The 16,378-nt window shown below is 42.1% G+C and overlaps 1 protein-coding gene across 3 annotated transcripts in view; it reads left to right on the top strand.

The window, feature by feature from the left end:
* Positions 1-16,378, top strand: part of LOC126475343 (cerebellar degeneration-related protein 2) — a 485,149-nt gene that overhangs the window by 376,802 nt on the left and 91,969 nt on the right. The window contains exon 1 of one of the 3 annotated variants that reach the window (XM_050103153.1): positions 13,827-14,199. The exons of the other annotated variants lie outside the window; for them this stretch is intronic. Coding sequence (XP_049959110.1) covers positions 14,097-14,199 — 103 coding nt within the window. The 5' untranslated portion in view covers positions 13,827-14,096. Of the gene's footprint in view, positions 1-13,826; positions 14,200-16,378 lie in introns of those variants that run through there. 3 annotated transcript variants of the gene reach the window in all.

Below are 16,378 nucleotides of genomic sequence, written 5' to 3'. Positions count from 1 at the left end.
CATACATGGCTACGCTCCATACAAATACTTTCAGAAACGACTTCCTGACACTTAAATCTATACTCGATGTTAACAAATTTCTCTTCTTCAGAAACTTTTTCCTTGTCATTGCCAGTCTACATTTTATATCCTCTCTACTTCGACCATCATCAGTTATTTTGCTCCCCAAATAGCAAAACTCCTTTACTACTTTAAGTATCTCATTTCCTAATCTAATTCCCTCAGCATCACCCGACTTAATTCGACTACATTCCATTATCCTCGTTTTGCTTTTGTAGTTGTTCATTTTATCCTCCTTTCAAGATACTTTCCATTCCGTTCAACTGCTCTTCAAAAGTCCTTTGCTGTCTCTGGCAATTACAATCTCGTCGGCGAACCTCAAAGTTTTTATTTCTTCTCCATGGATTTTAACACCTACTCCGAATTTTTCTTTCGTTTCCTTTATTGCTTGCTCAATATACAGATTGAATAACATCGGGGATAGGCTACAAACTTCTCTCTCTCTTCACAACCGCTGCTTCCCTTTCGCGCCCCTCGACTCTAATAATTGCCATCTGGTTTCTGTATAAATTGTAAATAGCCTCTCGCTCAGTGTATTTTACCCCTGCCACCTTCAGAATTTGAAAAAGAGTATTCCAGTCAACATTGTCAAAAGCTTTCTGTAAGTCTACATATGCTAGAAACGTAGGTTTACCATTTCTTAATCTAGCTTCTAAGATAAGTCGTAGAGTCAGTATTGCCTCACGTGTTCCAACATTTCTGCGGAATCCAAACTGATCTACGGTGAGGTCTGCTTCTACCAGTTTTTCCCTTCGTCTGCAAAGAATTCGCGTTAGTATTTTGCAGCTGTGACTTATTAAACTGATAGTTCGGTAATTTTCACATCTGTCAACACCTGCTTTCTTTGGGATTGGAATTATTATATTCTTCTTGAAGTCTGAGGGTATTTCGCCTGTCTCATACATCTTCCTCACCAGATGGAAAAGTTTTGTCAGGACTGGCTCTCCCAAGGCTGTCAGTAGTTCTGATGGAATGTTGTCTACTCCCGAGGCCTTCTTTCGACTTAGGTCTTTCAGTGCTCTGTCAAACTCGTCACACAGTATCGTATCTCCCATTTCATCTACATCCTCTTCCATTTCCATAATATTGCCTCGTGTACATCGCCCTTATATAGCCCCTCTATATACTCCTTCCACCTTTCTCCTTTCCCTTCTTTGCTTAGAACTGGGTTTCCATCTGAGCTCTTGATGTTCATACAAGTGGTTCTCTTATCTCCAAAGGTCTCTCTAATTTTCCTGTAGGCAGTATCTTAGCCCAAGTGAGATAAGCCTCTACAGCCTTACATTCGTCCTCTAGCCATGCCTGCTTAGCCATTTTGCACTTCCTGTCGATCTCATTTTTGAGGCGTTTGTATTCCTTTTTGCCTGCTTCATTTACTGCATTTTTATATTTTCTCCTTTCATCAATTAAATTCAGTATTTTTTCTGTCACCCGAAGATTTCTACCAGCCCTCGTCTTTTTCCCTACTTGTTCCTCTGCTGCCTTCACTACCTTATAACTTTCAATTTTCGCCCGCATGGACTGTAGACCTTAGTGCCAGACGTAAATTTCACGTTCATATCGCCAACCGTTCCTGATAAAAAGGAGTTTTAACAAATATACAGGCAGGCCGAAGGACAACAAATGGCAAAAAAATTGTGTTATTAGGCCTATTATCTAACAGTTTTCGGATACTTTTCCTTCACATGCATTGTGAAACCTTGACAAGGTCATATTTCATGATTCTAGGTCAATGAGAAGTATCCAATAGGTTTTGACATTTGACATGAGTGTCCGTATATTTTTGACTGTATTGACTTAGCAAATTCTTCACGCCGCCAAGGGACTGTAGATCTTAGTGTGTGACACAAATTTCAACTTCACTCGTCTATCCGTTCTTTAGGAAAAAATGATCTTGATGGACGGACGCCAAAGTGGTGCTACAAGGATTTTGTATTTACCGACCGAGGTACGGAACCGTAAAAATTATGGGTATGGAAGAAACCTTCCCGCCGTTTGCTTGCGATGGTATAGGGGAAAATACGAAACACAAAGATTGCCGAACGGATGTTAGAACAGCATTCATCTTTAAACATTCCGACGGACCAAAACTTTGCGCCGGACCGGTACTCTCAGCATGGGACGTATGCCGTTCGCGGGGAAGTGCAGTACAGAGCACGATTCACGAGCTGCCCTCGCAGCTTATCTCCGTGCAAGTACTTCTTCCCTAGCTACCAGATGTCTCAGCTCCACACCAGAATACCTTGAGAGTGTACAGTTACTGCTGAATGGAAGTACAAACTCCTAGCCAACATGTGAATTCGCTCTGTGTGGTCAGTATAAATGTAGCCCCAAGCACATTTACCCTATCGCCCAAAACTCTGAACCTTCTTACATCCATCTCATTCATCGTGGGACGACGGCCGTTACCTTGACTTTATGTAGTAAGGGTTACATAAACGTCTAAAGATTGGGGAAGAAGTGCAATGTTAGTATATTTAGAATAGCATGATGCTCTGTGTTCCTCCTCAAATTACTGCAGAAACAAAAAAAGAGGTAAAATGATTTATGGCGACAATAGTTTCGACTCATGTAGTAGCAAGAAATTTTGGGCGCAGTTAAGCGTTCTTAGGAATGTTCCGCAGTGACTTCCGAAATGAAAATGATCGTGTGGCGTTGTTGGCCGGGAGGCGCTTCCGGGGAAGTTCGGCTGTCGGTTTGCAAGTATAATTTCAGGTGACGCCACATTGGGTGACTTGCGTGTCGGTGACGATGAAAGGATCACAAAACGCAACATCCAGTCCGCGAGGCGAGTAAATCTCCAACCCGGCCGGGAATCAAACTAGTGCCCGCTGCATGGTAGGCAAACACGTTACCACCAAGCCAAGCAGGCAAAATGATTTGTATACTAGGATCTTAAGCTGTACCACCTTATACTAGATTACTTTCACTAAAAGTAATGGTGAATTAAGCAAGAACGTATTAATATAGCTCCTATTTAGATATCCTGCACGGTGGTAGCTCGATTCTGGCACTCGACCAACAGCTTCTCCTACTTGAAGCCTAAGGAGCACGATGCTGGAAAGACTGGCTTAAGGTACTAGTTTTTACTCCCCCCCCCCCCCCCCCCCCCCCCGCCCAACCTTCCCGCTTCGGCCTCCCTCCTGCTTTCAAATGCTAGTTGTTGCAGGAACGCAGCGCTGTAAGAGCAGCATTTGCGATTTTTTCCTGCTGGAAAACTGACTGCAGCGCCCGCAGTTCGCCTAGGGTTGTTGGCGGCGCTGTGCCTCCGCGGGTTTCGGATTTCAGTTGGAAGTCGTCGGCGCGGCTTGCGTGGCAGCCGTCTCCAGTTCTCTCTGTCAGCGGCTGAAGGTCGCTTCCGGTGTTCCTGTCACGAGCGAGCCACTGCGCAGCACACGCACACGCCAGTTCTACGTGTCAGCTGGAACACAACTTTCGTAATCACAAGATTCAGGCTTAATTTTTCGAGATCTTGCCCCTGGTTATCAGGCGATGGCTGGAACCAGACGGCGCGCGGGAAGAACGAACACTTAAAATTTTCTGTGCCAGCCCTGATTTCTCTTATTTTATTGTGATGATCATTTCTCCCTACGTAGGTGGGTGCCAACAGAATGTTCTCGCAATAGGAGGAGAAAACTGGTGATTGAAATTTCACGAGAATTTTCGTCGCAACGAAAAACGCCTTTGTTTTAATGATTGCCACTCCAGTTCACGTATCATGTCTGTGACACTCTCTCCCCTATTTGGCTGTAATACAGAACGAGCTGCCCTTCTTTGAACTTTTTCGATGTCATCTGTCAGTTCCACCTGATGCGCATCCCACACTACACAGCATTACTACAGAATAGGGCGGACAAGCGTAGTGTGAGCAGTCTCCTTAGTAGACCTGTTCACCTTCTAAAAGTGTTCTGCTAATGAATCTGAGTCTTTGGTTTGCTTTGCCCACAACATTGTGTGATCGTTCCAATTTAGGTTATTTGTAATTGTAATCCCTGAGTAATTAGTTGAATTTACAGCCTTCACATTTGTGTGTCTTATCGCGTAATCGAAATTTAGCGGATTTCTTTTAATACTCATATGAATAACTTCACGCTTTTCTTTATTCACGATCAATTGCCACTTTTCGTACCATACATATATTTTATCTAAATCATTTTGCAAATCATTTTAGTTATCTGATGACTTTACAAGACGTAAATGACAGCATCATCTGCGAACAATCTAAGACTGCTGCTGAGATTTTCTCCTATGTCGTTAATATAGATCAGGAACAATAGAGGGCCTATAACACTTCCTTGGGAACGCCGGACCTCTGTTTCACTCGATGACTTTCCGTCTATTATTACGAAATGTGACCTTTATAACACGATATCTCGAATCCAGTCGCACAACTGAGACGATATTCCATAGGCACTCAGATTGGTTGGAAGACGCTTATCTGGAACTGTGTCGAAAACCTTCTGGAAATTTAAAAATATGGAATAAATTTGACATCTCCTATCGACAGCACTCATTACTTAGTGTAAAGAGCTAATTGTTTCACAAGAGCGATATTTTCTGAATCCGTGATGACTATGTGTCAATAAATAGTTTTCTTCGAAGTAATTCATAATATTCGAATACAGTATATGTTCCAAAACCCTACTGTAAATCGACGTTAGTGATATGGGCCTGTAATTCAGCGGATTACTCCTATTTCCCGTTTTGTGTATTGGTGTGACTTGAGCGGTTTTCCTGTCTTACGGTACGGAACTTTCTGTGGGCGAGTGGTTGTATATAATTGTCAGATATGGAGCTGTTGTATCAGCATACTCGGAGAGGAACCTGGCTGGTATACATCTGGACCGGAGGCCTTGCCTATATTAAGTGATCTAAGCTGCTTTGCTACACCGAGGATACCTACTTCTATCTATCTCATATAGTAGTTCTTGATTGGAATTCGGGAATATTTACTTAGTCTTCTTTGGTACAGTACTCTTCTGACAGCGCGCCAGTCCTGTTGTGGGGTGACATTCGCAACTTACTTCCTGCACTTCCCTAGTATTTATTATGTTTACTTGTCATATGTGAAGCAGCCGCAAGGCTGCCGATAATATTGTGCTATATTACTGACCGTCTATGCAAAATATTTGAAGGTTGTGCAACAATACATTGCATAAATTGATAGATCTGCTAATTGTGCAAAATGGTTGTACCGTGTAGTCTCTCGGTAACCGTTACACCTTCGGTCGCTGAAATCCGTATGCCTCAATAGATACGTTCTTATTAACCTCCGTAACTTTTTTGGTAAGGCAATTAACGCAAGGAAAACTATTGCCTGATGGATGGACAGCCATTGTGAGCTGTAAATAATTTCTGGTATGTATCAGGCAATGAAGGTAACAGATCTGATATTGCAGTCAAACGCATTGCTTGCTTATAGCCATGAGTCACGTACTTGAGCGTAAGAATAACTGCAATATTAATGATAATTTTATAAGGAACACGAATAATTCCATTACCTTTTCGTGAAATGCTTGTACAGTTAGCTTTCAAGCCGGATCAAACTCTACCATTAGATGACATTTACTGCAAATGTACCGCAAAATTGCGCTAAACATCCATAAAATCGTACCGTTCGTAAAAGGTGAATAAAATGAAACCTGCTATTAATAAACGAGGAATTAAGAGTAGCAGTGTTTTCAGTGCGTACATGGAGTGGGCCCAAACAGATACAGCATATCACATGTTTCATGCGACGCCCAGTGTAAACGAAAGAAGTCGGTTGGATTCTCGCTACAAACAAAATATTTTAAAGCGGAATTTTATTTGCTCATTCGGTAGAGCGGTCAAAAATTAGTCCATTACAATGTTAGTTTAGTCGATATGTGTTACCAGCGACAGAGAATCACGAATAACAAATACTCCAGCAGAGAATCATAAGCGCTGCTGCATGGGGGTGCAGTCAATCGGGCGAGGGCGGTTGTGTTGTTGCTGGAGCACTTGTTTTACAGCCCTTGTTAACACATATTATTAAAACTAATATCGACTCCTCTAATTGAGACCGCTCTATCGATTAAGCACGTAAAATCCTGCTTCAAACTTTTTTTTTTTTTTTTTTTTTTTTTTTTTTTTTTTTTTTTTTTTTTTTTTTGTAACGGGAAGGACAAAAGAATTACATTTCCACTAGGCTTCGCATGAAAGACGTGACGATCTGTATTTGTGTGGGCTGACTCCACATACACACATACACACTGCAAAAACGAAATCACAATTACCTGCCAAAGCATTAGAGAAAACACACCTGACAGGTTAAATCAGGTCTTAAAGATTAAAGATGTCATTTAATACAGGAAAGTTTAAGTGGCTTCCCAGGAGCTAGCCCGCTTGGTTGGGTTTGAGTTTGCGGCCTGATCGGTTGCAGAAAATGTTACAGCTAGCGAAAGGCTCCTGTTGGCAAGTTGACTATAGGTACTCGCTGCCAACATGATTTCCGTCGCGGTTCATGGAGGATATGCTGAAGTGATGTATTAAGCACTGACGCAAACAAATTAATAATACTAACATGTATATATATATATATATATATATATACATGTTTCGTCATTATTATAATTAAAATCTTAGTCGTATGTGTGACTTGTATGAGGAGGAGATGACAAGTTAAATTTGTGGAGGAGGAGATCACAACAACAAAGCGTGACGTCATCAGCACTGGTCCACGGTGATAAACGGACTGAAGAAGTCCTCTGCATTTGCCTGACCCGGTTGTAACATTTACGCTACCGCCACGGTGCGGCGGACTTCGCGTGGACTGAGTAGACATGGATTCCAGCGGACGGCGCGCTTTGTCATGGTCAAAAGGTGGTCAAAGATGTTGAACCTGAGCTGTGACTCCACTGCAGCCTAGATCGTGATGTGCCGGTCACTGCGCGCCGGTCCCTATTCGTCTTGGGATTCGCGGCTCTTCTCGGTGTGTTGGTCTGCCACTTAGTTTTCAGCAGTGCAGCCTTTTTTGATGATACTGGGAGCGTCTGCGTCACACGGCAACTGTCTCATATGATGAGGCACTGTGGCCACGCACTTCCACCAATTCGGGGTGGATTGGTGCAGCGTTGTTCCCCACTTTATCAATGAGCTGTAATCAGATTACGATAATGAAAGACTTCAAACTTATTCATTAACTACCAACAAAGAGTGTACACGTGTCGCGCCTGGTGGTCTAACAGTTAAGTTCTGGGCTGGAAACGGACAGGTCGCGGTATCGAAACCCGTTTAGACGACAGAATTTTTAGTTTGCTTCTAACTTAGCCGTCACCTCGCAACGCTGTGAAGAGTCACCAGAAACGGTAGGTGGTTCGAATTCCACGTTCAACTATAGCTCCTCTTTAACTGGTTCGATAAGTGGGGTAGATTAGGGGCACGAAGGTTGCCAATGTGGTGTCCAATAGAAAACTTGCAACAGGCCGTTGAGCCGCATGAAATTGTGTGTGTTCACGTATTATTGTTTTTTTCTCCACACAAATGACACCAAAGCTTCCTTGACAATGGCCTAGAATACCTCGATTTTTCTATGATGGCCGCATATTTTTGACTTAAAGGCATTGTTTTGCAGATACTTCTACGCTAGTTCGAGCATTACATAAAATGTTACTTGTGTTACATTTAATGAAATATTTAACAATTCTGGCTATTTTGCAGAAGCACCTGACTATATCCTAAATGCCCAAGTTACAAGGCAAGCCTTCGATTACAGCATTTATAGACTTAGAGAATGCCTTTGACAGTGTTGACTAGGAAACGCTCTTCGAAATTTTGAAGGTAGCAAGGGGAAAAAGCCAGAGAGCGAAACGTTACTTACAGCTTGTTCAGAAACGATTCTGAAATTCTAAGAACTGGACGAATGTAAGGAAGCAATAACTGAGAAGGGAGTGAGACAGGCTATATCTCTATCTCCGATGTTTCCCGATGTGTACACCGAGCAAGCGGTGAAGATATAAGGAGAAATTTGGAAAAAAGAGTCAGTGTTGGGAAAAATAACAGTAACTTCGAGGTTTGCCTCTGATACTGTAAATCTGTCAGAAACAAGAAAGGACTCGATAAGCAATATGGACGATGTCTTGAAAAGAGGATATGAGGTCAACATCAATAATAAAAGCAAAACAAGGGTAATGGAATGTAGTCGGATTAAATCAGGCGATGCTGAAGAAATTAATCATGAAATGAGACCTTAAAGATAGAAGAGTCGAGCAATGTAGGCAGCAAAATAACTGATAAAACGCAGACAGCGTTTCTGGAGAGAATTTTGTAACATCGAATATAGATTTAAGGTTATGAAGTCATTTCAGAAGATACGTGTCTAGAGAGTAGCCTTCTATAGAAATGAATCGAGACGTTAAGCAATGAGGACAAGAGAAAAAGAGAAGTTTTTGATGTGGTGGTATAAAAGAATAACTAATGGAAAAAATTGAATGGAAGTGGGGATAAAATAAATTTGTGGCACAACGTGACTCATAGGTGGTCTCGGTTGAGACATAAAAATATCATCAATTTAGTATTGGAGTGACATCTGAAGGCTAAAAATTCTAGAGGGATACCCAGGGATAAATATGGTAAGCAGTTTCGAATTAATGTAGCTTGCAGTAGTTACTCAGAGATGAAGTGGCTTGGACAGATTAGATTAACATGGAGAGCTGCAACAAACAAGTCTCAGGACTAAACCGACGACAACATCGACAAACAAAACAAAAAGGGCGTTCTGACGGAATTAAAGTGTAGACGGATGAAAGTAAGTGTTCGCTTATTGGAACATAAAGTAAAAAAGTAAAGCAGGTATTAGTGTTTTGCAAATAAAATAGCAGTTACTGAATTTACTGTACTGCCACTGCTTGTGGCGGAAGGTCGCCCGGAACTATAGAGGCAGGAATGCGCGTGAGACTGTTGCCGGCATTCCTGCTGACTCGCTGGACAGACGCTGGCCTCAGCTGGAAGGTTGTCCAGCGGCAGCAAGGACGCCTCACAACACGGCTGCCTCCACAGACAAGTCTTGAGAAGAAGCGCTACGCCCGAGGCGCCGACCAACGAGTTCCCAACAGCTGGCCCATGTTGCGTCACACCGTCCTACTTCCCGTATGGCCCTTAAAATTCCCTCCTGCGTGTTACAGCAACACTCGGGAGACATGTTACAGCGTTGCATCGTCCTACCAAATACCATTTAGTGTCTGCGAGGTGGTTTCTTACTGCATTTCGTTTATCCGTACCGTTATTAACCAGTATTATAGCTGGAAGATCTCTGTAAAAGCTGAGAGTTAACAGCTACGTCTACAAGAATGCTTCTCTTAAGTAAATTAAGTCTTTTCTACGTTGTCAGTATGCTACAGTTTTCGTAATGGAGTAGAGGACTGCTGTAAAACTAGGAACACAGTGGGACAAATTTATGAAATACAAGCTGACAAGACTTACACTTGAAATGAGAAATGCTGGAAATCCCGTCCGGAGTTTCACATTATTTCCTGACGTCCTAACGAATTCCAGCACCATATTTCGACGGGACAACAGTCGATTTCCTGGGGGCTATCGTTAATGAACTCGAAGAGGGGACGGCAGTGTCAAAGCTTTCCTCCCTTTCGGCTTTTCTTTTAGCATTAATGAGCTACAACGTAAAAGTGTTATGTGGAGTGTATAGCTGGTTGTGAATTATAATACACATTCAGTCATGAGCAACGTAAATCACGGTTACACTTTAAATAAGAAATACGAATTTCAGTTAGTTTCACATTCCATAGGTCATTACAGTGACAACGACGTACTGAGTCAATTTACGGGCTATTCAACACAGCACATACTGTACTTGATTATAGCTGCGTGCTAACCATATAAAATTGTTCATGTAACCAGTGGATAACATGTAATTCACTACCAAATACAAAAAAGTTTAAATGCTACAAGCCTGTAAATAATTTACCGGCGGAAAAAGATTTGCCCAGAATAAAGGCTTTTAAAGCTTTTTATCTCGGTAGGATATGGAATCCTGTGACTGTGATGGGCAAAAGTTCTCAGAAGTGACTGCAGTCAGTTGTCTTTGTGATAGTACATTTTATTTCCCCCATTGCCAGTTACAAGTTACGTAGAAACTCATCAGATGGTACAGCTATGCCTGGGTGGTTTCCAGGTTGCATTCCAGCCACATCATCACATACGAACAAATAAATTTACATTCTCGCAAAATGCCTCATCGCATGGAATACCGTCGAATACATAACAACCGTACCGTCTGATAACCCGATAGGTGACTTCAAAATGGTAATGCGAAAATAAAAACTTCACCCCCACTAAAGGTGGTTGGTTGCAGTCATTTCTGGAAATGTTTATAAACGTTTTATCTAGTTTTCCGATTGTCGGAAGAAAAGGGATGAGATCTGGCGATATTATTCACTCCTTTCTCTGCTCGGAAACTGTAATAGAACACTGTTTCTTTTTGTAATTCTGTAAACGAACAATTACAGTCTAAAGGAATACGAAACTCGTAGAGATCAGAACAGAACCATACTCAAGAGGTGAGCGTAGGGACAGCAGACGCAGAGATCCTGGCAAGGTCCTAGTGGAGGTGGTTTAAACCTTTTATGAAGTGGGTGTGTCGTGCGAAAGACTAGGAAGAGTGCTCTTACGTTTGGATTCGTGTTATGGGTGAAGGGAAGGGAGAAGATGAAACCTGGTGCCGGCATATAACCTATTTCTCTCGAAAAGCGCGAAGGGGGCCGCAGAGCTGAACTGACGGATCACCATTAGCAGTGCCACATTCCCTCTCCTCATGAGACACTGTGGAGAGGTTTTGGAGTTTCGGTACCTCTCCCTTCCCTGGTCGGCCAAATACTGGCAGTGAAAATTTCATCCACCATGATTGGAATCGGTTTACCTCCGGGCCGAGTGCCACCGCATACGCGTGCGTTAGCGACCTGTGTTAGGAGGCGGGTTACAGATACTCGTAATTACATCAGATTTTATGAGAGAATTTGTTCTGATCGTGCGGGGAAGCATTTTAACTCTTCAACCACCTCTTAAAGGTGCTTGTGGGTGAAATTGCATAACATTCTCACTTCACACTCATTGTACAACGAACTTTTTTTAGAGATAAGTTATCGCTAAATATGCCATAGCCGAATATGGGCGTTAAACTAATTGAAATTGTAAGGTGGGCATTCCATTTTGATTTTCGTGAGTTATCGATGTGCGCGAGAGAGAGACGTAATCCGTTTTATTCTGTTGACTTGCTGTTGTATGTGTTACAGGAAGAAAGATTTATTGGAAAGAACAGTAAGGGTGAGCATATACATATATTGAAAGGCGAGAAGAACATAAATTTTGAACATTTTTAAAGAGAATTGGTCCGCGGTGAGTTTGCAGCACTGCTCAACTAGTTTGTCGGAATGATTGTCAGCTAGTTAACTTTGTGAACTTGGTCAGAGCTGATAGAAAGACCACACGACTTCCTTGAGTCATGCATTAGCACATCAACTGATTAAGCTGATTTGTTTGTATAGTTCTATGTTAACACTATGCCCTTGTTAAGTCATTGTTAACTTAGATAAGCATAGTATTTTTCAGGCGCGCGCGGGTGGGGGTTGGGGGAGTGGGAGGGGGAGGGGGGGAGAGTGAGTGTGTGTGAGTGAGAGTGAGTGTGTGAGTGTGTGAGTGTGTGTGTGTGTGTGTGTGTGTGTGTGTGTGTGTGTGTGTGAGAGAGTGTGTGTGTGTGTGACCGACCAGGCATAGTTTTACTATCTTTTTAAATACGTATTTTATTCTAAAATCGTTGTCTTGGAATATCATTACATAGAATAGTTACTCTCCCCATCCTTCTGTTCAAAGGTGGTTTGTCATTACACATTATCACATTGTACCATATGGTATGCAACAGTTTGAATACTGTCTGGAAATTTTATTTAAAAAAAAAAAAAAAAACAGAAATCTGGCTTAGTCGCTGCCTGCTTGCTGTTGTGCTTTCCAGAAGTTAGCAACAATGTTGTTAAGACGGGAAGTAAGTGTAAACCTTGATTAGCGCCAAGTAATATACTTCTGGTGCGCATTTGATAAAAAAAAAGTTGTATTGAGACCAGTTACAGCTGAATACAAATTAGGTTCTGTTTAGCAAAAGAGTTTAAGTCGGATAACAGTTTGTGTATACATAGTTTTGGTAATATGTAGCCGTTTATAGAGCAGGAGATAATTTCGGGCTGTATGTCACACAGAAATACATAGTGGGGAAGTTACAAAATGTAGCACAACACAAGGTTACCTAACTGAATAATATCAATTTTTAAGAACCTACAGAATTTTTTTTCAGTTTGTATTCAGCTTTGCATTCTGATATAAGAGACACCAAATGCCGCTCACAAGTTGAAATTAGCAGTTCACATAATATACAAAAAACTGGTGATTTCTCAAACTGAGGAACAATCAAGAATGGGGTGACGCAAGGTTAGGTCTTGGGTCCTCTGCTGTTCTTAATATGTATTAATGACTTGCCATTCTATATTCACGAAGATGCAAATCTGGTACTCTTTGCCGATGATACAAGTATAGCTATTGCACTCAACAGACAAGAATTAACTGGTGAAATTGTAAACGATGTTTTTCAGAAATTCATTAAGTGGTTCTCTGCAAATGGGCTCTCATTAAACTTCGACAAAACACAGTATATACAGTTCCACACAGTAAATGGAATGACACCATTAATAAATGTAGACTGTGACCAGAAATCGGTAGCTAAGGTAGAATACTCAATTTCTAGGTGTATGCATTGATGAGGGGTCGAACTGGAAAAAACAAGCTGAGGATCTGCTGAAACGTTTGAGTTCAGCTACTTATGTTGTTAGGGCCAATGCAAATTTTGGCGATATACATCTGAGTAAATTAGCTTGCCACGCCTATTTTCTTTCTCTGCTTTTGTATGGCATATTCTGGGGTAACTCATCATTGAGTAAAAGAGTGTTCATTGCAGCAAAAGTGTGTAATCAGAATAATTGCTGGAGCTCATCCAAGATCATCCTGCAGCCACTTATTTAAAGAGATAGAGATCTTTGTTACTAACAATCCGAATGAATTCAAAAGTAATAGCAGTGTACATGGCTACAACACTGATAAAGGATGATCTTCACTACTCAAGGTTAAATCTAACTTTGGCTCAGAAGGGGGTAAATTATGCTGCCACAAAAGTGTTTGGTCACCTACCTAGTAGCATCAAAAGTCCGACAGATAGCCATATAGCATTTAAAATGAAATTAAAGGAATTTCTTAATGGCAACTCCTCCTACTCATTAGATAAATTTTTGGATATAGTAAGTGGGTAATTTCCCCAACCCTCACAAAAAAATTAAAAATAGTCATGTAATATTTTGTGTAATGTAATATCTTGTATAGACACCTTTTATTAACCTGACACGTTCCACATCATTACGAAGTGTCGTATTCATAATCTATGGAACAAGTACTAATCTAATCTAATCGGTATTTATGAAACTATAACTGCACAAAGTGATACGTAAACAATCTGTAAGAGCCAACTGTCCGCCTTTGCCTCGTGCGTACTATACCTGGCGGACTCGATGGAATGCTCTGCTCTGCTCGTGTCTGCCGCAGGCCTCGCCGGCGCCAGGTGGCACCGACGGAGTAGTAGTAGTGGGAGGGGAGCTGTGGAGTGGGTGGGGGAAGCGAGCGGCGAGGCGGCCGGGCTGGAGGACCTTTGGACGGTTAACGAAAGCCAGCCGTTCACCAGTAGCTGCCGTGCCCGCAACAGGTATGCCCGAGTGTGCTCACCGTGTTTCGTAGTTCTGCTGAGCGTGAGCTTCACACTCATGTAGAGGCGCAGTGTCGAGGAACTAGAGTGTTCCTCGGCCGTGGGATGCGTGGAATTATGTCGCCGTGGATGGATGGATGGTAGTTCCTCGACTTGTGTTGTCGCACTCGCTCAGCAACTGTAGAAGACTTTGCTGGGACTGTGTGTCGAGTCATGGACGGCATCGTTACGTAGTTGAGACAGGAAGTGCGGCAGACTGTGCGCAATGATGGACAACGAGGACTTCAGCAGTCCTGAAAGCCTGTGCTCCTTGGAGGCCTGGGACTATAGCCTGGAGGTGCAGTGTCTTGCAGATGAAAGCCTTAAAGGTAGGAAGAAACTGGCTGCTCTTCGAGAGAGAATTAGAACTCAAACATTTATTTTCCCAATTTCATGTCGTCCTTCTTTCCACAAGACAGCTAACCTATATTAAAGCACTTCTTGCCACTAATAGTCACCTACGACGTAGCTACTGTAGGTTGTCCTAGTTTGAAGACGACGTCGTCCCATTACCGCAGAGTAAAATCCCTGATACCATAAGCTACTTCCCCCTTCGTATTTACCCTCCGTAAGTATTCCAGCGGTACTACGGGCACCAAATACTAAATTCGCAACTACTCAAACCTTCATTTTAGCTTGTCTTCCTCGCCAATAGTACGTTACAGATTGACCTAAGTGACTTTGTAATTAATGTAAAGACAAACCATTGCACAGGTTGCTTTATACTTGCTGTATGACTCTTTCCAGCCCCAGAAACGAGAGTATCTTTGATTGAAGTCAAATATCTCAATTATTCGTGGCATCACGAGATAAGTTTACGTATTGTTGGTCAACTTCGCAATATCGGTTCACAAGTGTGTGTGTGTGTGTGTGTGTGTGTGTGTGTGTGTGTTTTCGTATAGAACTTACCATCTACAATGCGTTTTACAATTTTGAATGTCTTCGCCGTGGCCTGATAAAATATGTACTGTAAGAGAAAGCAGGTATCTTAAGTAGCTTTCCAAATTCGACATAGCTCAAACTGTGAATGTCTGAATTGACGCTGAAAATTTGTACCTGGACACGTCTGAAACGTAAATTTCGCGTTTTCCGCGGGCGGGAACCTTTCCACTAAGCAATCGAAGCAATCCCCCCCCCCTCTTCCCGCATAAACTGTAGTCTTAGCTGCGAGAAAAAGCTAGTCTCGCATAAATTTTTGATTTGGTACTTTCGCACTTCTTACTAGTAAAATATAATGAAAGCATTTTAATTTGCGAGATGCTGTGCAAGAAATTTTTGTTTGAAATTTGGTTTTCTCGAGTGCTAGAGCTGTGGTTCTGCTTCACGGTGCTTTGATCCGGTCGTATCCTGGTGGGGGGTGGGCCGTTGGCAGCTTCACGGAACAGTGGCGCCTGCAGCGTTCCAGTTGCGATGAGTCACGCCGGAGAGGTTTTCGAACAGACAGGTACTTGGTCCGCTGGTCGGCTGCAGCAGTCGAACCCGAACGACTCGAATGACTACACATGTTGTCCGCAGAATAGCCATATAACTCGTGCGCGGCTCCATTGCTTACAATAAAAGCACCATTGCTTCTCTTTATTAATGGTCCATGAATGAGTTTCAGTCCCTTAGTTGTGAGTTTAAGATTCTGTCTTGAGTAATACATAATCTTCGGCGAAGCGGTTAACGTAGAATGTCCGGTTTGTAACTGGTATTATGTATGCTACATGAACGTGCGCCATCGGTTGAGGAATTGTGCTCATAAGAAGTCGCGGGGTGGGGTTTGCTAAGGAATTTCATATTTAATCATTCAAAAGATCATTTGAGATACCGAGAGCACCATTTAAAATGAAAACCTTTGAAAAAACTAAACTTCTAAGATGGGTTTACTGGGGTAGTGTTTATTTCATAGAAACAAGTCCATACTGATTTTGTAATTGAGGACACGGGGCTACCTGTACTCTATTAGGCAGTTGTCTCGCGCGTTATACGGTAACGCTGCGCCACTTAACTAGTAGCTAGGGCAGAGTACCTGATGCCCAGTAATTAACTGGCTGTGTGTTAAAAGTTTTTAGTATTCGTACACGACTTCTGTAATACAAATACCGCAGTAGCTTGTTAACAAATTAGTATATCCTACTAAACACGCGATAAAACAGTCGTAATTTCTTGTTTCCAACGATTCAGCTGATTGTTCCAGGTTACAGAACACGCGTTCTGAGCACAGAATTAAAGAATAGATGAAGAGAAAATAAGTTTTCAGTTATTGGAACGTCGTTGCTGTTGCTGCTGCTGCTCTTTTCAATCAATAACTAGTGCAACTTACATCCTCCTGAATCTCCCTTCGCATTAATCTCGTAGTCTCCGTCTGAAATTTTAACCCCCCACACTTCCTTCCAGAGTTAAATATGTGATCCCATGATGACTTAGTGCCACAGATTTCATGTCTCCCAGTTGTAGCAAGTACCTCCACATTGGTTACATGATCTACCTATCTAAACTTCAGCATTGTTCTGCAGCACAACATTA

This window comes from Schistocerca serialis, chromosome 1, assembly GCF_023864345.2.
Source record: "Schistocerca serialis cubense isolate TAMUIC-IGC-003099 chromosome 1, iqSchSeri2.2, whole genome shotgun sequence".
Classification (NCBI taxonomy): Eukaryota; Metazoa; Arthropoda; class Insecta; order Orthoptera; family Acrididae; genus Schistocerca; species Schistocerca serialis.
Note: the sequence above shows the minus strand (reverse complement) of the source record. Positions and strands in the feature narration are given on the sequence as shown.